At 38.8% G+C, this 25,234-nt stretch overlaps 2 protein-coding genes across 24 annotated transcripts in view; one reads left to right on the top strand and one right to left on the bottom strand.

Annotated features, from left to right (window-relative positions):
* The window catches only part of DOP1A (DOP1 leucine zipper like protein A), a 101,332-nt gene extending 79,571 nt beyond the window's left edge, over positions 1-21,761 (bottom strand). For 7 of the 20 annotated variants that reach the window (XM_019029522.3, XM_004044336.4, XM_055391468.1 and 4 more), the window contains exon 1: positions 21,609-21,745. The gene's annotated coding sequence lies outside the window, so the exon portion shown is untranslated. Of the gene's footprint in view, positions 1-1,892; positions 15,770-21,608 lie in introns of those variants that run through there. The other 13 variants (XM_055391478.1, XM_055391482.1, XM_063707739.1 and 10 more) reach the window with 6 other exon arrangements.
* Positions 21,762-23,522: 1,761 nt separating this feature from the next.
* The window catches only part of UBE3D (ubiquitin protein ligase E3D), a 174,893-nt gene continuing 173,181 nt past the window's right edge, over positions 23,523-25,234 (top strand). For 2 of the 4 annotated variants that reach the window (XM_055391463.2, XM_055391459.2), the window contains exon 1: positions 23,543-23,742. In XM_055391463.2, coding sequence (XP_055247438.1) covers positions 23,666-23,742 — 77 coding nt within the window. In that variant the 5' untranslated portion in view covers positions 23,543-23,665. Of the gene's footprint in view, positions 23,743-25,234 lie in introns of all 4 variants that reach the window. The other 2 variants (XM_004044335.5, XM_055391460.2) reach the window with 2 other exon arrangements.

The following is a 25,234-nucleotide window of genomic DNA, read 5'->3' as shown; positions in this document are numbered from 1 at the left end:
CCAAGAATATAAATTAATGAATTATTGTAAGCACCATGCAATGGGGCAAAAAACCCTGCTGTTGTTTTTGAAAGAGAACATTGGAAAAAAAGCTATATAAGTAGATGCTCTTTCCAAACTTTTCTAACTAATGAAAAATTACCATTCAGTAATTGTTACCATCTAACAGATGTAACCATTAATAATCTATTTCATTTTGGTCAACAGTTCTAGGTTCCAATGTTGGCACTGTCACTAAATAATCTTCAGGAATCATTTATTTAGTCAATTCATAAAGCCAGTCACTCCTGAAAGCTGGAAACTTCCCTTGAGTGTTAAAAATATGGATGATGGCCGGGCATGGTGGCTCACACCTGTAATCCCAGCATTTAGGGAGGGTGAGGCGGGCAGATCATGAGGTCAGGAGATCAAGACCATCCTGGCCAACATGGTGAAACCCGTCTCCACTAAAAACACAAAAATTAGCTGGGTGTGGTGGTGCATGCCTGTAATCCCAGCTACTGGGGAGGGTGATGCAGGAGAATCGCTTGAACCTCAGAGTTGGAGGTTGCAGTGAGCTGAGATCGCGCCACTGCACTCCAGCCTGGGGACAGAGTGAGACTCCATCTCAAAAAAAAAAAAAAAAAAAGGATGGAAGACAACACTTACTAGGTATTTTACAAATAGGTTATTGTCACTCATTATAAACCTGATGCTCTGTACTTCCCTAATCTGATCCAATCTCCCATGCCCTTACTGTTGTCTCAAACTTTCAAATGGTATACACTCTAGGAAACTTCAGATATGTGCTCAACAGATCATCAGCCTTTCTCTGCATGTCCTGTCACCTTCTAGTCTTAATTATGCCATTCCTTTGCTTAAAACCCATCAATGGTTGGCCGGGTGCGGTGGCTCACACCTGTAATCCCAACACTTTGGGAGACCGAGAGGGGTAGATCACGAGGTCAGGATATCGAGACCATCCTGGCTAACACGGTGAAACCCCTGTCTCTACTAAAAAAATACAAAAGGTTAGCCGGGCATGGCGGCAGGCACCTGTAGTCCCAACTACTCGGGAGGCTGAGGCAGGAGAATGGCATGAACCTGGGAGGCGGAGCTTGCAGTGAGCCGAGATCGCGCCACTGCACTCCAGCCTGGGCAACAAAGCAAGACTTCGTCTCAAAAAAAAAAAAAAAACAAAACAAACAAACAAAAAAACAAACCAAACATCAATGGTTTTCCCCAAAGCTTGTCCTGTCGCCTTCTAGTCTTAATTATTCTCTGAGGACACGACCTCTTCTAACCTTACAGTGTACTTACTAAATACCAGGAACTATTCAAGTGCTTCATGTATTTTAATTAATTTAATCCCAGTTGATCCTTTGCAGTAGGCACTATTACTCACATTTACAAGTAAGGAAACTGAAGGATAGAAATGATATGCGATACAGCTAGTAAATGGGAGAGGTAGGGATTTAAACACAAGCAATTTGGCTTTAGAGTCCTAACTCCTAGTCATTACTCTTCACTTTGATGGAGGCTGTTTTCCTTCTCATACCCATCCTACCTTAGGGGTAAAGAGTGTGGAATCTTCCTCTTTATACTCATCTGACAAAACTCCAATCCTGGTTAAACTCAACTACATGTTTTTGTTTGTTTGTTTTCAGCCTGAACATGAGCAACTAAACATTGGAGAAAAAAATCATACAATCAGGTTGACTTAAATTGAGAAGCAGAAACTTCAAACAGGTACTCAACACTATCCTAACCCACTGTTTCCTTAGTAAATTTGAGTTCTTGACACAACTATTTCATACCTTCTCTTCTCAAAATCCTAATACTGTCTTCCCTCCATCATTGCTAAAGATCTAGTTTCAAACTTAAGAAAATGGAAGCAAAAAGAATATTCTTACCTTCCCTCCAACAAATCTGTAACCTATCTTCACCTATACCCATATTTTCTACTTTTCTTTCCATTATGAAGGACAAAGGACCTTCCTCCCAGTAAAGGCCTCCCTCTTGCTGTGTTCTGAATCTGGTCTCCTCTTGCCTTCCCAAGGTCTATTAGCTCAGGCTCCTTCAATACTATCAGTTTCTTTTCCTGTCTACAGCCTAAAGTCTACCCCCCGAATCTCTCATGGTCTAAAACTAAAACTAAAACTAAAACTAAAATTAAAACCCATAGCCTTTCCTTGACCCCCACAGGCTCTCTGGCTGCCAACCCATTTCTTTATTCTCTCATAGCAAAACCTGAAAGATTTCTCTATATTTGCTCTTTTTTTCCTTATCTTTTATTCACTCTTCAGACTCCGTGAAATGCCTATGGGACTGTCCCTCCAGGAAAAAAAACCCATATAAAAATCACCCATAATGTGCTTTAACCAAAGCCAAAGGTCACTTCTGTAGCCCCTCATTTTATTCAACTCAGCCGTATTTAATACCTTGTTTTTGGCTTCCGGGACTCTTCCCTCTCAAGGTTTGTTATCTCTTCGCCTCTTTTTTTCAGTTTATGTTGGCTTCTCTTTTCTATTCAATTTTAAATGCTGAGGTACAGTTGACTCTTGAAAAACATGCATTTGAGTTGCATGGGTCCGTTTCTTCGTGGATTTTCTTCCACTTCTACTACCTACCCAAGACAGCAAGACCAACCTCTCTTCTTTCTCCTCCTCTTCCTCTGCCTACTCACAGTGAAGACAATGAGGTTCATGAAGATCTTTGTGATGATCCACTTCCACTTAATGAACAGTACATATATTTTCTCTTATGGTTTTCTTACTATTTTCTTTTCTCTAGCTTATTTCATTATAAGAATACAGCATATTATACATATAACCTACAAATGTGTTAATCAACCATTTATGTTACCAGTAAGGCTTCCAGTCTATAGTAGGCTATTAGTAAAGTTTTTGGGGAGTCAAAAATTATATGTGGATTTTCGATCCATGGGTCAGCCTTACTTCAAGGTTCAATCAGGAACCCTCCTCTCTTCTTTCCCTTTAGGTTATCTCCTATAGTCCTATAGCTCCAATAGCATCCGTTAACTGATGTGTCCTAAATCTATACCTGCCACTTTTCCTCTTCTATTATTCTAACCAGTTATAGCCCACTCCAGCACACCACTGATTCCTGCTTCTATTCTTGAGTCTGCATAATTCATCCTCCACAGACAAGCCAGAGACACATTATGTCATTCCTTTGTCTAAAACCTGTCAATGGCCGGGTGCGGTGGCTCACGCCTGTAGTCCTAGCACTTTGGGAGGCTGAGGTGGGTGGATCATTTGAGGTCAGGAGTTCGAGACCAGCCTGGCCAACATGGTGAAACCCTGTGTCTACTAAAAATACAAAAATTAGCAGGGTGTGGTGGTAGACGCCTGTAGTCCCAGGTACTCAGGAGGCTGAGGCAGGAGAATCACTTGAACCTGGGAAGTTCAAGTTGCAGTAAGCCAAGATTGCGCCACTGCACTCCAGGCTGGGCGATAGAGCGAGACTCTGTCTCAAAATAACATAACACAACATAACATAACATAACATAACATAACATAACATAACATAACATACTGCAAAAAACCCATCAATGGTTTTCCTTAAAGCTTGTCCTGTCACTTTCCACTCTTAATTATTCTCTAAGGATAAGACCTCTTCTGATGCAGCAGAAACAGCAACATCTTAGCTATATCCTAAATACAAATATTCTAATACAAAGCTTAGAATAATATCCAAACTCAAATACACCAATTTTTTTTGCATTGTAGGCATTTTGTTCTTGCTATTCTCTACATTTAAAATCTCTTTGGTCAACTCTGTGTGACAGATTTCTTCCCGTCCTCCAGTAATATCAAACCCTACCAAAAGTTCTTTCTGATCAGTCTAAGTAGGCTGCCTGGGGCCAAACTCTTACCACGTACCCTATAACATCACATTATTTCCTTGCTAGCATTTGTTACACTTTGAAATTTTCCTATTTATTTGCTTGTTTCCTGTCTATCATCTCTCAATGGGATGCAAATACTATGAAGTCAACAGCCTTATCTTACTTGTTCATACCTGCATCGGCAGTCCCATAATAGTGGCTGATAAACAGTAGGGCCTCAAATATAATCTGAATAAATGAACTAATCTATCAACGACAATACAGTTAAACCATTTTCATTTGTTTTCTCTGAGAAAAGCTTTGTAGAAGAAAAATAAAAAGCAGAACTACAGTTCTATTTCTTAACTAGTATAGTCACACTTGACCTTACTCTCCTCAAATACAGAATACATTCACATGGCTATTAAGTGCTTTAAAAAACAGATTGCCTAAGAACATTTATAAAAATGCGCTATATCCAGTTACACTTTTAAAAAACTGGCTCAGTTTAATCTATATTAAACATAACTATCTAAATGTGAAGGAAGTCATTCCAGCCCTGTGAAAGGAGATTTAAAAAATCCTATTTAGGCTGGGTGCAGTGGCTCATGCCTGTAATCCCAGCACTTTGGGAGGCCAAGGCAGGCAGATCACTTGAGGCCAGGAGTTCCAGACCAGCCTGGCCAACATGGTGAAACCATCTCTACTAAAAAAAAAAAAAAAAATACAAAAATTAGCCAGGTGTGGTGGTACGTGCCTGTAATCCCAGCCTCTTGGGTGGCTGAGGTACAAGAATCGCTTGAACCCAGGAGGGTTGCAGCCAGGAGGCAGAGGCTGCAGTGAGCCAAAATGGTGCCACTGTACTCCAGCCTGGGCTACAGAGCAAGACTCTGTCTCAAAAAAAACAAAACAAAACAAAAAAACTACTTAGGTATGATACTCCCAGATGTCGAAGCCAAATCTTTTCAAATTAATTAGCTGCAAATCTCAAGCTGGAGAAAAATTTGGAAAAAGTTTTATTATACTTTATGTACTTATTTACAGTCATGCATTGCTTGATGGGAATATGTTCTGAGATGTGTTGTTGGGTGATTTAGTTATTGTGTGAACATTCATAGAACATGCTTAAACAGACATAATGGTAAACCCTACTACACATCCTGGCTATATGGTATAACCTATTGCTCCTAGGCTGCAAACCTCTACAGCATGTTATATATTGAATACTGTAGGCAACTGTAACACAACAGTAAGTATTTGTGTACCTAAAAATAGAAAAGTACAGTAAAATACAGTATTAAAACCTTATGGGACCACTGTTACATAGGTGGGCCATCACTGACTGAAATGTTATACAGCATATGACTATTTATATTTTCACTTTAGGTCTCAGAAAAGCTATACGAATAAAAACCTAAGACACAAGAGGTTTAAAAGCCCATAGATCTGCCAAGGTGACAGTGAAGCTGATTTAACTTTACGATTTCTTTTTTTATCAAGTAAATATACACAAAATTATATACGTTATTAAAAATTGTCTCTGAATGCTATAAAATCAGATTCTTTCTCATTTCAAATTCTGTGATTTCTGATACACATAGCAATATGAAAATATTAATTTTAGAAAATACAAAACATAAGCACCATTTATAACTTGGAATGAGCCATTAGCAGGTAGGTGGGATTCTACTTTAAGCATCAAATGGCAAACAGCCATAATAATAAACACTTAAGCACATACCCTTGAGTTACAAAGGATCATCCTGTCTCCAAAGCATAGTAGCCAAATAAACATTGTCCACGTATTACTCAAGATGATAATAATCACAGTTGATACTGACTTACAAATTACTCTGTGCCAGGCACTATACTAAGCCCTTTCATGTGAATTATCTCATGTATCTTCACAATACATCCATGAGGTAGATATACACATGAATCCATGTTCATATAAGGCAATTAGTGTTCAAGGTGCCACAGAGAATAAAAGGAAGAACCAGGAAGAACTCTGGCAGACTGACTCCTGGAATTGGCCCTTAATCAGTATCTTTCTGAACTTTTTTTTTTTTTTTTAACCACAGGTCTTAATTCTCCTGCATGACATATTCTACCTCTCCTCTCTCATTAACTTTTTTCAAAAAACTTTTCCGGCTATATAGATTTCTTTCTTAGAGATTGTACTTTAAAAAAAAAAACTATAATAATGTAAATACATACGTTATTCTTCCTAGACCTTGAATGAAGCACAGGGACCAAAGCTCAACTCAAAATACCCCAAGTGGTTCACCACTCAATACTGATAGTGTTTAAAATATAAGGCAAAAATGATCATGATTCTGATACAGAAGTTTTTATTTTTGGTTGTTATCTATAAAAGAGTGGGTTTTTGGCCAGGCATGGTGGCTCATGCCTGTAATCCGAGCACTTCAGGAGGCTGAGGCGGGTGGATCACCTGAGGTCAGGAGTTTGAGACCAGCCTGGCCAACATGGTGAAACCCCATCTCTAATAAAAATACAAAAATTAGCTGGGCGTGGTGGCAGGCACCTGTAATCCCAGCTACTTGGGAGGCTGAGGCAGAAGAATTGCTTGAACCCAGGAGGCAGAGGTTGCAGTGAGTGGAGATCGCACCACTGCACTCCAGCCTGGGTGACAGAGCAAAACTCGGTCTAAAAAAAAAAAAAAAAAAAAAAAGTGGGTTTAAAAAAAGACATGTAGCTTATTTCAAATTGACAGATAAAATTGTATTATGTACAATATAACGTTTTGAAGTATATACACACTGTGTAATGGTTAAATGTAGCTAATTAACAAATGCATTGCCTCAAATAGTTGTCATTTTTGTGGTAAGAACACTTACTACTCTTTGTATTTTTCAAGAACATATCATCATTAACCATAGTCACCATGCTGTACAACAGATTTCTTGAAATTATTCCTCCTAACTATATATCCTTTGACCAACATTCTTCCATCCTGTCATTTTCTCAAACCACCCCAGCCGCTGGTAAGCACCATTCTATTCTCTACTTCTATGGGATATACTTTTTAGGTTTTACATAATGGGTGAGATCATGCAGCATTTATCTTTCTGTGCTTTGCTTATTTCACTTAACACAGTGTCCTCTAGGTTCATCCATGTTATTGCAAAGAACAGAATTTTGCTTTTTGATAGGCGAATAGCATTCCATTATGTATATAAACCATATTTTCTTTGCCCCTTCATCTGCTGATAGACCCCTAGGCTGATTCCATATCTTGGCTATGTGAATACTGCTGTTTATGTGCACTTACCTCTTTGACATACTGATTTCATTTTCTTTGGATATATACTCAGTAGTGGGATTACAGAATCATATGGTAGTTCTATTTTTTTCATTTTTTGAGGACCCTCCATACTGTTTTCCATAATGGCTATACTAATTTACATTCCCACCAACAGTGTGTTCCCTTTTCTCCACATCCTCTCTAACACTTACCTTTTGTCTTTTTGATAATAGCAATTCTAACAGGAGTGAGATGATATCTCATTGTAGTTTTGATTTGCAGTTACCTGATGATTAGTGACGTTGAGCCTTTTTTCATATACCTGTTGGCCATTTATGTCTTCCTTTGGGAAATGTCTACTCAGGTCTTTTGCACATTTTAAAATCAAGTTGTTTACTTGCTATTGAGTTGAGTTCCTTATATATTTTAGATATTAAGCCCTTATCAGATGTATGGTGTGCAGATATTTTCTCCCATCCTGTAAGTAGGTTGTCTCTTTACTCTGCTAATTGTTTCCTTTGCTGTGCGAAGCTTTTTAGTTTCATATAACCCCATTTGTCTATTTTTGCTTTTGTTGCCTGTGCTTTTAAGATCATAGATACAAAATCATGGTGCAGATCAATGTCACATAGCTTTTCTTGTTTTCTCCTAGTAGTTTCATAGTTTCAGGTCCTACTTTTTTTTTTAACCCAACTTGATTTTTGTATATGGTGAGAGATAAGGGTCTAATTTTGTTCTGCAGTTTATCCAGTTTTCCCAACATGATTTACTGAAGAGAATGTCCTTGCCCCATTGTGTATTACTGTCGCCTTTGTCAAAAACCAGTTGGTTGTAGGGCTGGGCATGGTGGCTCACACCTGTAAACCCAGCACTTTGGGAGGTTGAGGTGGGTGGATCACTTGAGGCCAGAAGCTGGAGACCAGCCTGGCCAGCATGGTGAAACCTTGTCTCTATTAAAAATACAAAAATTAGCCAGGCATGGTGGTGCATGCGTGTAATCCCAGCTACTCAGGAGGATCGCTTGAACCTGGAGGCAGAGGCCACAGTGAGGTGAGATCACACCTCTGCACCCCAGCCTGGGCAACAGAGTGAGACTCTGTCTCAAAAAACAAACAAATGAACAAACAAACAAACAGTTGTTTGTAAATGTGTGGAATTATTTCTGGGCTCTCTATTCTGTTCCATTAGTCAGTGTGTCTGTTCTTATGCCAGTTCCATGTTATTTTGGTTACAATAGCTTTGTAGTATATTATGAAGTCAGGTAGTAGAACACCTCCAGCTTTGTTTTTTGCTCAAGATGGCTTTGGTTATTTGGGGTCTTTTGTGGTTCCACATGAATTTTAGGATTTTCTTTTTTCTATTTCTGTGAAGAATGTCATTGGTCTTTTGATAGGAATGGTATTGAATCTGTAGATTGTTTTGGGTGACACAGACATTATAAAACAGGGATTTTAATTCAATAAATGGCCGTGGTGAACCTATATACAAGGGGAACTATATACAGAACATAAAAGACAACAATCTATTCCTCCCTAGAAAATAATTCCTAAGAGGTAAAAATGCTCTGAAGTGGGATGAAATACTACAGAGGTACTGCAGGTTGGGTTACACATCCAAAAACAGTATTACAGATGTGGCTGTCCCCAAATTTAGGATGTGCAGGGCTGATGACAGGATTCTTGCTGTATTAGGAGTATGCTTTAGTGCACAAATTCTATTATTAAGCACCTAAGGGATGCTTTATAGGACCTACTAAAGACAGGTTTTTTCTCTTGGCAAAGGGAGATATAATTCCTGAGGGTTATTAGTTATGAGGAGACAAAACGATAGTTCAGAAAACAAATATATCAAGGAAGTTTTCCTTATTTTGATGAAACCTGTGAACATCACTGATAGTTTAATATTCTGGTTTAGTCATATATCATTGTATTAACCATATCTATAGAAAGAAGTAGTTGTGTGGATAATGTAAAACAGAATCCCAAACAACTAAATTTTGCTTTTAGGATATATCTGCTTTTTTTCAAACATATCTTTCTAATGTTTTGTTTTTCCTAACATTAAAATGTTTGATTTCACTGTGTATACATTGATTGGATAGGGGGAAATGAAACAAACATTTTAGATGGCAAGGGAAAAAAATCAGCCTAAGAGTAAATATCAGAATAGTACACTTAAAGAACATCTAAATTATCTAGATTGACCACATTCTGTTTTGCTTTTATTAACAGTTTGGAAGAAGAAAGAAAACATGGCTTATTTTTTATATACAGCAGAAGGTAAGACATGAGAATAATGATAAAAATGAATGCATTGCTATTCAGAATGATTAGAGAGGTGAAACACAAGATGAGGAATAACTAACTGTTAACTATCCCACCATGTATTTCTTTCCAGCTTATTTGAAACATCAATTTTCATCAGAAAGTACCTTTCTCAAAGTATCTTTATTTGTAGCTATCATTCTTCATTTAATGACTGACAATGATTTTGCTTAAACTTTTACATATGCTAAAACATACTACTAGAAATAAAGTGAAATAAGCAAAAATAATTTTTACAGCATAATTAAACCCATATTAAGTTAATCAAATCATTATTTGCAAAATAAAATCTAACCAATATATTTAAAAATTAGTAATTTAACATTTTCAGCATTTAAAAAATAAATAGTATGCTGTTAACTTACTATAGAGTTGGATTTTCAAATAAAGACTGGTTTTTACATAAGTTAACATAACAATGCTGTACTATACATACTAGCCAAACATTTTTCTATACTTCCTAGTGTGTTCCAATTTAACTGAATATCTGTAAACAAATTTTAATCACAGTCAGTAGAAACAAATTTTTCCCATTAAAAAAAATCCCATGGAATTTTAATGTTTTTCTTTGCCCATTTTATTAAGACTGTTCCAAAAGTAAAATCATAAGAAAAAGCACATATGCAAAAAATTCACTCAGATGCAAATTCAATCATGCCTATGTATTTAAAAGATAAGATCAAACTATTACACAGGAAGTCACCAACACTTTAGCTGAGTACTTTTATTTAAAGATGCTTTTTAAGAAAAGGGTTCACCCTGGACACAGACCATGCATGTATCTGTGCACATCAGTTTCCAAAATCTGTGAAAGAATGGTGACAGAAAGTAGCCTTGCACAAGGGTTAACTCCCTTGATGGACAAAGTAAACTAGAATTAATGTTGAGGATATCAAGATACTTTACAGAGAAAAATGGGGTACAGCCTACAGCAGACCTTCCCCCAGCTCCTACAACCCTTCAATGGCCATCCCCTCTCATGTTTTAAGGTTAAGATGGTAACAAAACAACAATATTAATAATGCTTATCATGAAAGAACAAAATAACTTTGCTGAGGTGTTAATTCTGTAAGAGAGAATTAACTCTAGATATTTTTGTAGATTCTGAAGCACGTAATAGAATAAGAACCAAAATAAGGTATTGCTTAATTACTGTAAAAAATCTCTACAAAACATAGGCACCCTCCAAAATACTGATAAACCATAAGCTGTTACTACACCTCTCCTCACTTTCCATTTCACAGTACCTCTGTTGTCAGAATATCACTCCAATACAAGAAATGCTGTAAAGTCTGTCAAGCACTGCTATTATTTTCTGAATTTCCTTTTTTTCCTTCATTACTGTCAACAGCACCATCATCTTCCTAATTACACAAGTTTGTACTTGTGCGATTTCATTTTGGAGCAGTTTAATAAAGTCTACAAATGTGCATTTTTCAGAATGGTCTTTAATTCATGCCTATTTTATACCTGAACTATGTCAACAACCTATTTTCACTACCTTCACCTTCTCCAAGAGCCAATTAATTTTACACAGGAAAAAGCAGGGAGCATGTTCCCTGCTGGAAGCTCAGAAAAGTACATTTGATAATCCCTGGAAAGCTCTTTAGCTCAGTGTTAACTTAGCGTATAAGAAGTGCTCTTATTACTGCTATAATTGTGATATTCATTTTCTTAGACATGAAATCCAAGCTGTTAGCCATATAAAGCCTTCATAAAATAGACCCATTCCTTCAATCTTATTCACACTTCTGTCCCAGCTAAGCAAAACCTAGGCAATTGTCCACTATTCAAGACTTGCTCCCTCCCATCTCAGTGCCTTTACATATGCTATTAATTTTGTGGATAGAATTTAATTTTCTGTTAAATTATACTCAAACTCAAAATGCTATGCCTCTGCATGATACCTAGTGATTCAACACCTTTGACCTAATTTTTAAATCAGTATCTTTTTCAATATTCAGAATAAGCTTGTCCAACCCACAGCCCAGAACAGTTTCGAATGTGGCCCAAGAAATTCGTAAACTTTCTTAAAACATTAAGAGATTTATGCATGGACCTTTTTAGCTTATCAGCTATAGTTAAGTGTTAGTGTATTTTATGTGTGGCCTGAGACAATTCTTCTTCCAATGTGGCCCAGGGAGGCCAAAAGTTTGGACACCCCTGATTTAGAAACATGGCTTACATGACAGTATAAAATGTAAAAAATGTACATATGCTTCATGTTTCTAGAAGTTTAAAGTCCTTTTTATTTTTTTGAGACAAGGTCTCATTCCATCACCCAGTCTGGAATGCAGTGGCACAATCATGGCTCACTGACGTCTCTAACTCCTGGGCTCAAGCAATCCTCTTGCCTTAGCTTCCTGAGTAGCCAGGATTACAGGTGGGTGCCAACATGCCTAGCTAATTAAAAAAAAAAAAATTTTTTTTTTGTAGACAGGGTCTTACTTTCTTGCCCAGGTTGGTCTTGAACTTGTGGCCTCAAACGATCCTCCTGCCCTGGCCTCCCAAAGTGCTGGGATTACAGGCATGAGCCACTGTGCCCAGCCTATAGTCCTTTTTTAATTTTTTTTAAAGCATATAACATTTACCATCTTTTTTTTAAGGGGTCTTGCTATGTGGCCCAGGCTGGTTTTGAACAACTGGGCTCAAGCAATCCTCTGGCCTTGGCCTTCCAAAGTGTTGGGATTACAGGAATGAGCCACTGAGCCTGGCCAAAATTTACCATCTTAACCACTGAGTGTACAGTTCAGTAGTGTTAAGTACATTTACATTGTTGTGCAACCAATCTCCAGAACTTTTCATCTTGCAAACTGCAACTCTATACCCATTAAACAACAATTCTATTTTCTGCTTTTATGAATTTGACTACTTTAGATACCTCATGTAAGGGGAACCATATTGTATGGGTCTTTTTATTATAACTGGCTTATTTCACTCAGCATAATGTCCTCAAGATTCATCCATGTTATAGCATGTGTCAGAATTTCCTTTTTTAAGGCTCAGTAATATTTCATTCTATGTAGATACTGTATTTTGCTTATCCATTAATCCATAGATGCACACATAGGTTGTTTCTACCTCTTGATTATCATGAATAGTGCTGCTATCAACATGGGTGTGCAAATTCCTCTTCGAGATCCTGCTTTCAACTCTTTTGGAAATATCCAAAAGCAGGATTGCTGAATTTAGAGAGTAATTTTTTAAACTTTTTTTGAGGAATGGCCATACTGTGTTCCACAGGGGCTGAACCATTTTACATTCCTACCAACAGTGCCCAAGAAGTTTCTAATTTCCCTACATCCTTGCTGAAACTTTTGTTTTTTTTTAATAGTAGCCATCATAATGGGTGTAAGGTTAGGTATCTCTTTGTGGTTTTGATTTGTATTTACCTAATGATTAGTGATCTTCAACATTTTTTTTCTTTTGAGATGGAGTCTGCTCTGTCTCCAGGCGGGAGTGCAGTGGTGCGATCTTGGCTCAACTGCAACCTCCACCTCCCGGGTCCAAGCGATTCCCTTGCCTCAGCCTCCTGAATAGCTGGGACTACAGGTGTGCACCACCACGCCCAGCTGATTTTTTGTATTTTAGTAGAAACGGGGTTTCACCATGTTGGCCAGGACGGTCTCAATCTCCTGACCTCATGATCCACCCACCTCGGCCTCCCAAAGTGCTGGGATTACAGGCGTGAGCCACCACACCCGGCCTCAATATCTTTTCATATGTTTGCTGGCCATTTATATATCATCTTTGGAAAAATGTCTATTTAAGTCCTTGGCCCATTTTAAAATTCAGTTATTTCGTTGTTATTGAACTGTAAGAGTAGCTCTTTCTTTATATATTCTGGGTATTAGCCTCTTATCAAACACATGATTTATGAATATTTTCTCCCTTTCCATAGTTTGCTTTTTCACACTCTTGTATTCTCTGATGCACAGAAAGTTTTAAGATTAATACAATCCTATTTTTTATTTTTGTGTTTATTGTCTGTGCTTTTGCTGTCATATCCAAGAAATTGCCACACTCAATGTCATAAAGCTTTTCTCCTATGTTTTCTTCTAGGAGCTTTACAGTTTTAGGTCTTACCTTTAGGTCTTTAATCCATTTTGTGTTAATCTTTGTGTATGGTATAAGATATACAACTTCATTTTTTCACATAGGGATATCAGTTTTTCCCAACACTATCTGGTGAAGAGGCTATCCTTTCCTGACTGAGTCGTCTTGGCACCCTTGTCAAACACTGTTTGACCGTATAAACTAGTGTTTATTTTGGGGCTCTCCATTCAATTTCATTGATCTATATGTCTGTTTTTGCCAGTACCATACTATTTTGATTACTATAGCTTTGCAATAATTTTTAAATGCATTTTTTGAGAGCCACTCTTTTATTCCTTCTGTTTCAAACACTAAATCCTAACTTGACCTGACAAGTACCTACTTATCCTCCAGGTCTCAGATTTTATCCCTTTTGGGAAGTCTTCCAGGACCATTCCACCATTCCCCTAACACTCACATATACACCTCCTTCCTGTGAACTCCCACGACATGCTATACTTCCTCTATCATAGAACTTACCTTGCTTTATTGTAATTGAACTGTGACTCCAGGGGTGGTAATCGCTATAACAGAGAGACCTCATCTGTCATTTTAGCTCTCAAATCCCCAGCTCCTAGAAAAGTGCCTGACCCACGGTAAACAGTCAATAAACATTATAAAAATTGAATGACAATAGACTATTCTCAGTTGGTAAAAATAATGAATTAAGTCTATACATTGATTTTTAAAGTGCTAACATGTATTAACTAAAAGAAGCAAGGCACAGAATAGTGTTTATAATACGCTATCATTTATATTAAAAGAGGGAAAATATATATTAATTTGCATATGTACAATACATATCTGAAAGAACACACAACGAAACTAAACATTACTTCCTAGGAGACAGGTGGTAACTGGATGGATGAGGGCCCAGGAAAAGGAGTCTTTTCATCATACAGATATTCCTTGACTTATGGCTTATATCCACACAAACTCATCCTAAGTTGAAAATACCGTAAGTTGAAATGTATTCAACATTTCATTTAGCATTGCTGGGCTCAAGCAATCCTCTGGCCTTGGCCTTCCAAAGAGTTGGGATTATGGAAATGAGCCACTGAGCCTGGCCAAAATTTACTGTCTTAACCACTGAGTGTATAGTTTAGTAGTGTTAAGTACATTCATGTTGATTCACTATTATTTACATCATTACTTAGCCTAGCCTACCTTAAATGTGCTCAGAACACCTATATTAGCCTATAGTTAGGCAAAAATCACCCAATATAAAGCGTGTTTTATAATAAAGTGTTGAATAGCTCATGTAATTTATTAAATACTATACTGGAAGGAGAAATCAAAATGGTTGTATGGATACTAGAAGTCCAGTTTTTATCGGATGTGTATCATTTTTGCACGAGTGTAAAGTTGAAAAGTCATAAAGTCAAACTACCATGATTTGGGGACTATCTGTATACTTACCTATACTTTTAAAATCATGTGAATTATGCCCCATTTATGGTAATAAAGGGTGAATGAATAATGTCCCTAAAGAACATGAAATAGCAACTCTGTAAAATGTGGTGTTTCCTCCTTTCATCTCATAATAAATAACAAAAAATAAATAAATAAAATCTGTATCTTAAGTGCTACGTCTCAACTCAGAATCATACCCCCCTCCCAAAGGACCATGGAGATTAAGAATTTGTCAAAGTGCTTGATTTGTTTGGTACATTAATTTTCAAGTGGCATTTTAAGTTAATCTTTGAATATTCTTTCCAAAATCACAATGAGCTGTGTATATACTGCATACTGAGTAAATAGGTACTGTTTACGATTTAGATACATATTCACATACTGGCTTCTAACATGGGTTTCAATGATCCTCACTTCCTGATATTCATGCTCTTGTGCAATTCCTTACCACATGGAATCACTGCTGGCCTGTGAGAATAATCAATACAACACTGCAGAAGTAAAAGGCCATAACAGACACTGTAGCTCCCACTTTGATGTCTCTAGAATCACTCATTCTGGGGCAAGTTGGCCTCTATGTCATAAGGACACTCAAAGCAGACCTGTGAAGAGGCCCACGTGGGGAGGAACTACGTCTTTCCTCTAAAAGCTAGAAACAACTTGCCTTGCCAGTCATGAGTGAGCCACTTTGAAAGTGAGTTCTCCAACTGCAATCAGACTGCAACCTCATAAGAAACTCAAGCCAAATAACTTCCCTATCCCCTCTGACAAAAATTGTGTGAGATACTGTTTTAAATCACTACATTTTGAGATAATTTGTCATGTAGCAATAGATAACTAAACAACAGTTTATTCCCAAATAATATTTTCCTTTTTTTAACCACAATCTCTGAAACTTAAAACATAATGAAAGTTATCAGATTACATAAAACTAACTGGCAGCCTCAAGTTATGGAATCAGGTAGGTTTGGGGAACAGTGCTTTGAGGACAGCCTTCCAAAAAATGTCAGAGGCCATATTTTGTTTCTGGAACTCCTCATTCAGGCTCAAAAGTGAACTGCTGGCCAGGTGCGGTGGCTCACACCTGTAATCCCAGCACTTTGGGAGGCCAAGGCAGGCGGATCACCTGAGGTCAGGAGATAGAGACCAGCCTGGCCAACATGGTGAAACCCCGTATCTATTTAAAAAATACAATAAAAATTAGCTGGGCATGGTGGCACACGCCCGTAGTCCCAGCTACCTGGAAGGCTGATGCAGGAGAATCACTTGAACCCAGGAGGTAGAGGTTGCAGTGAGCCGAGATCATGCCACTGCACTCCAGCCTGGGCAAAAGAGTGAGAGTCTGTCTCAGAAAAAAAAAGAAAAAGGAAAAAAAAGTGAACTGCTACTTGGTGGTAATGCTGTATATAATATGGAAGTCATTCAAACACTTATTTCTTCCAAAATGTCAGAGACTAACTTTAAAGCAAGTACTGTACTATGTTCTATTTTTTCACAGGCCAGCAGGAGAAAAACCTCTCCAGGAAATTTTTAAACTGTTAAGCATGTATGGAAAAGCCACTGTGCCAGCTGCATCATGCTGAACAGAAGCAAAAAGCATAATCAGTGCTCTGCGATGGCATTTGGGGTATATAAAAAAATTCTAGCTATGTAGAATATTCAATAAAAATAACACATATTCTAAAGGTTTCAGGTAGCTGATACTTTATAGTACCTTTTCATAATATAACCGCACAATCAAAAGCAACTGAAAAATGTAGGGCTATTTACCTGTATAATTCAAAGGACTAAGATTGCAGTGTTTTTATGATTTTCTGATTATAGTCAGCTGTCACTTCTAAATGATGACAATTTACCTATATTGCTTCTATACTGCTCCCTTATTTTACAGTAGAGAAGCAGGAAAGAAACCACTTGTTTGTGAAATAAATGCTATGCATCCAAGATGGCTCTTTACTTACTTCCAATTTTTTAGGTTGTATCCCAGAACCTTAGGTTAACAGGAATCTCACTCCACCCTGGACTACAGAGCCCCGTCTCAAAAACAAAAACAAAACCAAAACCCAGGAATCTGACCTCTTGGTGAGTAGCAAATGATTGTGTGTACTGATAAACTTATCACCACTCAGGTTAATTTTTTTTTTTTTTTTTGGAAACGGTTAACACCAAATGAAACGGTCTATTTACCCAAGCTCTTTGTTCATGAACACGAAATAATAGCAAACGTTAGGCTCATAATATGGATATATGCCTGTAAGTAACTCCAGCAACTTTAAATACAAGATGTATTTTACAAAATAAGAGCAGGGAATTTATTTTCCAGTCTGTTCATACGAAACTCCTTCCACAGGAGATTAGAAGGTGTCATCTCAGGAGGAAAAAGTCTAGAAATGTCTTTGGCAGGATTAAAATATAAAAATATAGCTATATAAAACTTAAGTGATGAGAGAAAAAACTAAAGGAGATAGGAGATTATTTTAACTCTATTACCTCATCTACTCATAAAGGAGCTTTGCCAGATAAACATTATATTAACATTTCATCACTCCTGAATCAACAGTCATCACTTCGTCATATAACAGGTTCCCACTTGTTTTCTGATTTAGATTTTAGATTCAAATGTTTATCTTAAGGCTAATGTACCCTAGTAGGATGTAACATCAGTAACATTCAGAACATTTTTGAAAAAATAAAGACATATCTGATTCAAGAATATTATCTTTGTACTATTTTTTAAAGTAACTTTTTTTACTATATTTTTTAAGGTAATTGTAGTACACTTTTTAATTTACAATTAAGGCTTTGTTTCTCGATTATTGCACAGATAAAATTCTAAGGAATTTTCAAGCACTGATTAACTTAGTATCTACAAAAATTTGGGCCACCAAATGGAGACGTGGGATGTTTTTATAAGATCCAAGGGCAGAGCTAAGTGACACTGAATTAAATGAGGAGGGGCTGGACACAGTGGCTCATGTCTGTAATCCCAGCATTTTGAGAGGCAGAGGCGAGGCGGATAATCTGAGGTCAGGAGTTTGAGACCAGCATGACCAACACGGCGAAACCCTGTCTCTGCTAAAAATACAAAAATTAGCCCAGTGTGATGGTGGGTGCCTGTAATCCCAGCTAATCAGGAGGCTGAGGCAGGAGAATACCTTGAATCCGGGAGGCAGAGGTTGCAGTGAGCTGAGATCACTCCACTGCACTCCAGCCTGGATGACAGAGTGAGACTCCATTTCAAAAAAAAAAGGTTACTTCCTCTTCATTCTCTTTCAGTTCCTCTGACTGTATCAAGAAGAAAGTCTCAGTTTGGTGCCAAGATGTTAACACCACTGAAATTCTTGCCAATCTCACTTTTAAACAAAGGGCAAGTTTTAGGCTTAGAGCCTCCTGCAGGCAATAGTTTCTAGTTAGAAATTAAGAGCACTTTGATTTTCATTATTTTTACGTATACGTCCACCTTCTGTTTATGGCAAGTGCCACCTGCTTTTTACTCATAGTTATTCCAAGTTTCCTTTAAAATATTACTTTAATAATCACATTGATATAAAGAAATATTAATAAGTAAACAGGAAGTATGCCAAACAGGAAGATATGGCCAAAATTTTGAAGATGATATCACAAAGACTGAAGTTTAGGAAATATTACATTAATCCATTTGGTCAACAAATAAGTGCCTGCTATATGTTTGCCACTGGGTTAGCCACCACAAAGAACGGAGAAGAATGATGAAAAAAAAATGTGAAAAGGAAAGTCAGAAGAGGAGGAAATTAATTCAAAATGAGGTAATCAAAAAAAGGTTCACAGGGTGGCATTTGAGCTAGGTCTTAAAGGTATAATTCAGACACTCAGAAACAGAAGAACATTCTCAGAGAGTAAAAGTATAATTATATGTGCCTGAGTGGTGGCATCTTCCAAATCTTGATTGTGGTGGTAGCTACACGGGTGCATATATATCTACTAAAACTTATTGAAATGTACACTTAAATGAATGTACATCAGTATATATAAATTTTTCCTTAATAAATTTGATACTGTATCATTGACCAATGCAATGAAAGGTCATTGAGATTTCAGGCTTGGATAGCTTGGAGAGGAGGAAGTAAATACAACAAAGGAAAAAGGTAAACCGCCAGTTAAAGACAAGGGTATCATATTTTCATATAATTCTCAATAAAAACTGTTAGCTATTACACGAAAAATATTAGCTTTATATTTCCACTTAATAGTTTTATTCCAGGGAGATAATTTACCTGAATTAACGCTTATCTATTAAAATTACATGTTCTCTTCCCACCTCTCCTATCTGCAATCAAAATTGTGCATTAACAGCATTCACCCTAAGAAAGTAACAAAGAATGAACAGAATATCCACACTGGTGGTGTACTAGTGACACTTAACAGACTTTAGCAAAACAGTTTAAGATTGTGTTCAGCACACATCCTGTTTGTAAAGCAATTTAGAAGTAACTGTCTCAGAATTTGTGTTTTAGCCTTTAGCTCTTTTCCATGATATAAGCTCTTAAAATAGGTAGTTATTACACAGTAAGCACATTTTGGGTGGCTTCTACCATAATTTCATTTTAGGAATTCATGACTATAAGGAGAAATCATCACAGCAAAAGTGATGCCATTATCAAAAAGTCTTCACTTGTTGGAACTTTAAAATGCCATTTTGAATAAAATCAATAACTACACTCCACCATCAAATTCAAAACATGAATTACGGTTTAAAAAAAGTCAAAAAACCAGAAAGAATAAGATAAGTCTTCTGCCAATAATTAAAGCATTAAGACTCATGGGAACTTAAGTGTATCATTAATATTTTACTAAGAAAAATATAATTTTTTTATACAAGTGAGTTGCCACTAGATCTTCGTGCTCCAAAAAGTTTAAAATGACAGCCAAAAAATAAGCCTAATGCATGGACCTTTACAGTTGAAGAGGACTCAGCTTAAGTACAGAAGTTTTTAAATTTATATTCTATGTAATTATATTCTAAGAGTTGTTAACCAACTGGCCATGAGAAAATAGATCAGGTAAATTTGGGAATGCTAGGATAACCTTCTGGAGATTTACATGTATCAGCATAACAGTAAAGATTTTGAAGAGTCCTGCCTTTATAAGCAAAAAAGTTAAACCTAGTTTAACCTAGTGTGCTCCCAAATTATTTGCCATTGAACACTGCTTCGGGGAAAGTAAGCCTATTAAATGGTTTTAGAACACTGTTCTGGGGGAAACATCAGTTTGGAAAACCCTGGTCTTTTCAAATTTCCTTAAACAATGACAAAACCGAAGCCTGGAGATCACACCTGGTTAGCAGCAGATTAAAGGACTTGAATCTAATGTCTTCATTCCCAGGCCAGAGCTCACTCCTTTACTTTAACTACAAAATAGGACTTCTTTGAATGTATACAAACATTTAACTGACAACACTTACCTTACATTTAAGATTTGGGTTATGGTGTCACATTTTCTGGTTTGTGTATTAAATCAGGTGTTTTTAGTTCTTTCAGCACTAGGTACCTAATAATCAAGCCCACGTGGAGATTTGCTACTGCTTAACAATTACAGAGAATGATTTAGTTATCAGTTGTGGCCGAAAGTAATCACTAAAATAAAGCATTTAGACTACTCGTGGTTTTAATTTACTCATAACTTCAGTCGCCCACCTAAATCACTGTGTTATCTATCAGGTGGTGAGTTACTTAGCACATAATGCCGACATATGTTATTCACTGTAGACCATATTAATACCCACAAACAAAATTAAAATGTGAGAACTTATGTCTGCATAGACAATGGCTAACAACATCAAAACAGATTTTTCTCTCTCTACAATTCAGGGCCTATTTGTCAGGCAAACAGTTTCCTACATTTTTGGTAATTATCATTTTTTTGACTGCTTTAGCTGGAGTCGAAGTCATTTTCCCAATCTTTACATTTCTCAAACGCCATAGAACTCTAAGATAGTGTAAAAATGTTCAAACACAATTTACTTAGCTTAAGAAAAATAGTTGTGTGCCATTCCCCGCCCCCTCAGGGTACAAGAATGGAGGAGGCCCGAACAAGTGACTATTGTTATGTTGCAACTTTAAAAGGCTTGGGAATCAAAGGTGATAATTGTTAACAACACCCGTTTGACTCTTCTGACTTCCTCTTAATAAACTTCGGTACTCCTTTCTAAGCCCCCTGGAGAACATGAACCATCGCGGGCCTACGTGTCTCCTCAATGCTAAAAGAACCCACCAGCCGAGAAGGCACAACGCCTCGATTCCTTCAACAAAGAGGGTACTCCGCGCACGTCCATCGCACAGGTGCGACCTCTGCCCCAGCCTTGCGCACCGCTCCGCCCCAGCAGGGGAGGCTCAGGACCTGCCCCCGGCCCCCCGGCCCCGCCTCCGGCCTCCCTCACCTGGGGCCGCCCTCGCGCCTCTGCCCGGCCCAGGCCCCGGCCCCAGCCCTGGCCCTCCAGTCCCCGCGCAGCTCCCGACTCCCCGGAAACCAGAGGGCGGCCGACCAGCTTCGCGGCTCCTGGCGGGGCCGGAGCGGCAACACCCCCGACGCCACAGCAGTTAGACTCTCAAGGCGTCCCCGCGGCTCAGGACCTAGCCGGGCCGAGAAGGATGCTCGGAGCCGGCTACCAGCCTAGCGACCGCACTGGGGGCGAGGACGCTTTTACCTGCTGCTGGCTCGGCCGCTTCTCGCCGGCGCAGCTCTCCTGGCAACCACAGCAGCTACACCGAGACCGGGAGCCGAAGGGCCTAGTGACAGCTCCCAGAGTGCACCGTGCTCGCGCCCACGCCGGCGTCGACGTCTGAGGCCTTCGATCCCCGCCCCCGGTCGGCTTCCTGCCTCCCGGCGCTAGCTGTTGCCACAGCGCCCTCAAGTGGACTGTCGCGGGAAGCGGCCATGGCTACCAATTTCAGGAGTGGCTAGAAAGGGGGTTAGCAGATGTTTTCATTTGAAGAGATAATAGGAACTGAAAACAGCTTTTAAATATTATTTGAATAGTTTCTCAATATTTCATATGAGTAACCTGCATCCCAGAGAGGTTAGGAGACTTGTGAAGTTAGGAGACAAGTAGTTGGTGTCAGATTTGGAACTATTTTGAGTCTGGAGCTCTATCAATCATATCTAGTTACTCCAAGGTAAATTGCACCGTTTTGCCAACACCATACGGTAAAAAAAATGAAAGTTTTTACAAATACGTAACTAAATATATAACAATCTTTTAAGCTAACAAAACAATTATAAAGAGTAAGCTGTGCTAAGGAAGTTGTATATTTCAATATAATGTGTCAATATTTAAGCATTCAATAGCCTCGGGTATTAAAGGTGGAAGATATGAAGAGTTGAAATCATCATCCTTCAAATAGATGAATTATTTGAGACCAAATAATAGTAAACTTAATTTTTTTAAGTGCGTTGTTGCTTCCATCTATAAGTTCAAATTATTGTGATAGATATAATAATTTGTGCATCAACATAATAAACTTTAATCACCCCAAATACTGATTTTAGAAAAATTGTCAAGCTATTATCTTAAAATATATGACAGGATTTATTTATTTAGAATTTATTTATGGTTTAGGCTGGGCATGGTGGCTCACACCTGTAATCTCAGCACTTTGGGAGGCCAAGGTGGGCGGATCTACCAAAAATAGAAAAATTAGCCGGACATGGTGGCGCGCGCCCCTGTAATCCCAGCTACTCGGGAGGCTGAAGCAGGAGAATCGTTTGAACCCAGGAGGCAGAGGTTGCAGTGAGCCGAGATCGCGTCACTGCACTCCAGCCTTGGCGACAGAGCGAGACTCCGAAAAAAAATAAATAAATAAAAGCAGCTCCTTGTTTTTAAGACGCCCTATTGTAATTCTACCCTGGTCTTATATTTTAATAGTTCTTCATTATAAGTGTTTACATTATACCAGGTTCTTTACTGTGTCAAACTTTTCAAAACTATCTTCTGGTAGTAACTTCTCCAACTTCTCTTAGTTTTTACTTTTGTGAAAGTGAATAGTGGAGCTGTACATACGTAATCATTCTCATCTTCCTTTTTTACCCCCTAAAAATGGTTAGTCCTGATAGACTTCAGCCACACTCTTCTGCATTAGGTAACAAAGAACTTCCTTATATTTTTGCACCTGTTTCAATTTTGGAGCTATCCTAAGTTGAGAAGCAATGGCAAGTCAATTCTTGAAAATTTTGTCGCTTTAGATGGAGGCTAACAAACGACCCTTGTTCATAAAGAGACCAAGATAAAGTGGGTTTGGGGCCGGGAATTCTGTTCTTGGATCTCCTGGGGACAAAGCCCACCTGTAACACCTGCCTCCATCATCTCCCTCCCTTCGAGCTAGCCAAAGGTGTGAACCCTGGGTCTGATTTTTATGGTCATTTCCAGGGATGCTAACGCGCCAAGTCACGCTCATAAGAAGCAGAGTGGGGCGATAGCTAGCCTCTCGCCGCCCACCTTTCTCAGCACTCTGGGCCAAAGCCTGGTTTTGAAAATGCGCGCCCCGCCCCGGCCTCCGGGGTCACGCGCCTTCTCGGTGGTGCACTCTCCGGCCGGCAGGTGGCGCTGTGAGCTGGTAGGCGGCGCCAGCCCTGCGATCTGGCACAGGCGCCTGCGCCGCAGCGGGGCTGCTGCTGGTTGGTCCTCACGTGGAACCTCTCCTGGTCCTGTTGACCCGGGCCCCTCGGAACCTCCAGCTTGGTCTGGTCTGGGACTGGACGCCCGCCATGGCGGCTTCTGCGGCGGAGACGCGCGTGTTTCTGGAGGTGCGGGGACAGCTGCAGAGCGCGCTTCTGATCCTGGGGTAAGAACTGGGATTCTAGGCGCCGTGCCCAGCTCGCTTTACTGCTGCCCGGGGGTCGGGGGTTGGTGAGTCTCTCTCTGTACGAGGGATTTTGAGTTTCTTCTTTCCAGCTGCGTAGAGCCTCTCGATCACTCAGAGTGAAGCTTTCCCCTGTAGTCGCCTCCGCCACTCCCACCCCTACTGACAATGTGGGTATCTTTGGGGAGCTTTTTAGAAATTCAGGGTCTCAGCTCCACACCAGACTTATGGAATCAGAACTTATATTTTAACAAGATTTCCAGGAATCAAATGCACATTAAAATTTGAGCAACAGTGATGTAAAACACTGTTGGCAGTGCCCGGCGTTTCCAACAAAACAATGCAAAAAATGATTTGTCTGTCTCTCTTCGGGATCCTCCTTACTGGATCAGTTCCTATGTGAGCTTCTTGTTTTGTAAATAACCTCGGGTCTTTTCGTCCAAAACTGCTCTTTGCAGAGAAACCACACAATCATTCAATAAACGTGAGTTTAGTGAACCACTAAGAAAGGTTGTAGACTTCTTACTGGAGCTCGTTCATTTATTCATATTCTTCCTTCCAGTGAGAACGTCAAACTTGTTATTCGCTACACAAACAAATAACTTTTAGTAAAAATGTTCTCTATTTTGTTTGACAGCAGTTTTAATGATTTGTGGTCCCCTTGTCTATTCCTTTGTGATCGCTGTTTAAAAGAGAGTAAGTTAGAAGTTAAAATCCTGAGAATGGTATTACACAGTGCCACAGGTAGATTGATGCTTAATTTTTTCCTCTTCCGTAAATCTGCCAGATATCTGGTGTGGCAATTTGGAATATGGCATGAGAACTGAGTTCAAATGCTAGCTTCCTCACAAAATTAGAATAATTTAATCTGAATTTCTTCAATCTTGAAATGGGAATAATAGTACTCTGAATGTATTTCTTTTTCTCTTTCAAAATTTATGAATTTGGACAAATATCTCCAATTATGGTGCACCTTGTAGAGTAATTAGGAACCCAAACCCTACCAAAATAAAACAAAAACCACACACACAACAAACCCTCCCTTCCTCTCATGCAGGGGCCTTTCACAGTTCCCTTGGACTACTCTCCTTTGTTTAGGCAAGGTACCCGGGTGGCTCATGCCTGTAATCCCAGCACATTGGGAGGCCGAGGCGGGAGGATCACGAGGTCAAGAGATCGAGACCATCCTGGCCAACATGGTGAAACCCTGTCTCTACTAAAAATACAAAAATTAGCTGGGTGTGGTGGCGTGCACCTTTAGTCAGTCCCAGCTACTCAGGAGGCTGAGGCAGGAGAATGGAGTGAACCCGGGAGGCGGAGGTTGCAGTAAGCTGAGATCGCGCCACTGCACTTCAGCCTGGCAACAGAAAGAGACTCCGTCTCAAAAAATAAAAAATAAAAAGAAAAAAGAAACGTAACTTTGCTGGACTTAGTTTTGCCATTTCTTGAACTACTTATAAATGGATTCATACAA

Source organism: Gorilla gorilla, chromosome 5, assembly GCF_029281585.2.
Source record: "Gorilla gorilla gorilla isolate KB3781 chromosome 5, NHGRI_mGorGor1-v2.1_pri, whole genome shotgun sequence".
Lineage (NCBI taxonomy): Eukaryota > Metazoa > Chordata > Mammalia > Primates > Hominidae > Gorilla > Gorilla gorilla.
The sequence above is the reverse complement of the archived record's forward strand: the minus strand, read 5'-3'. Positions and strand labels throughout refer to the sequence as shown.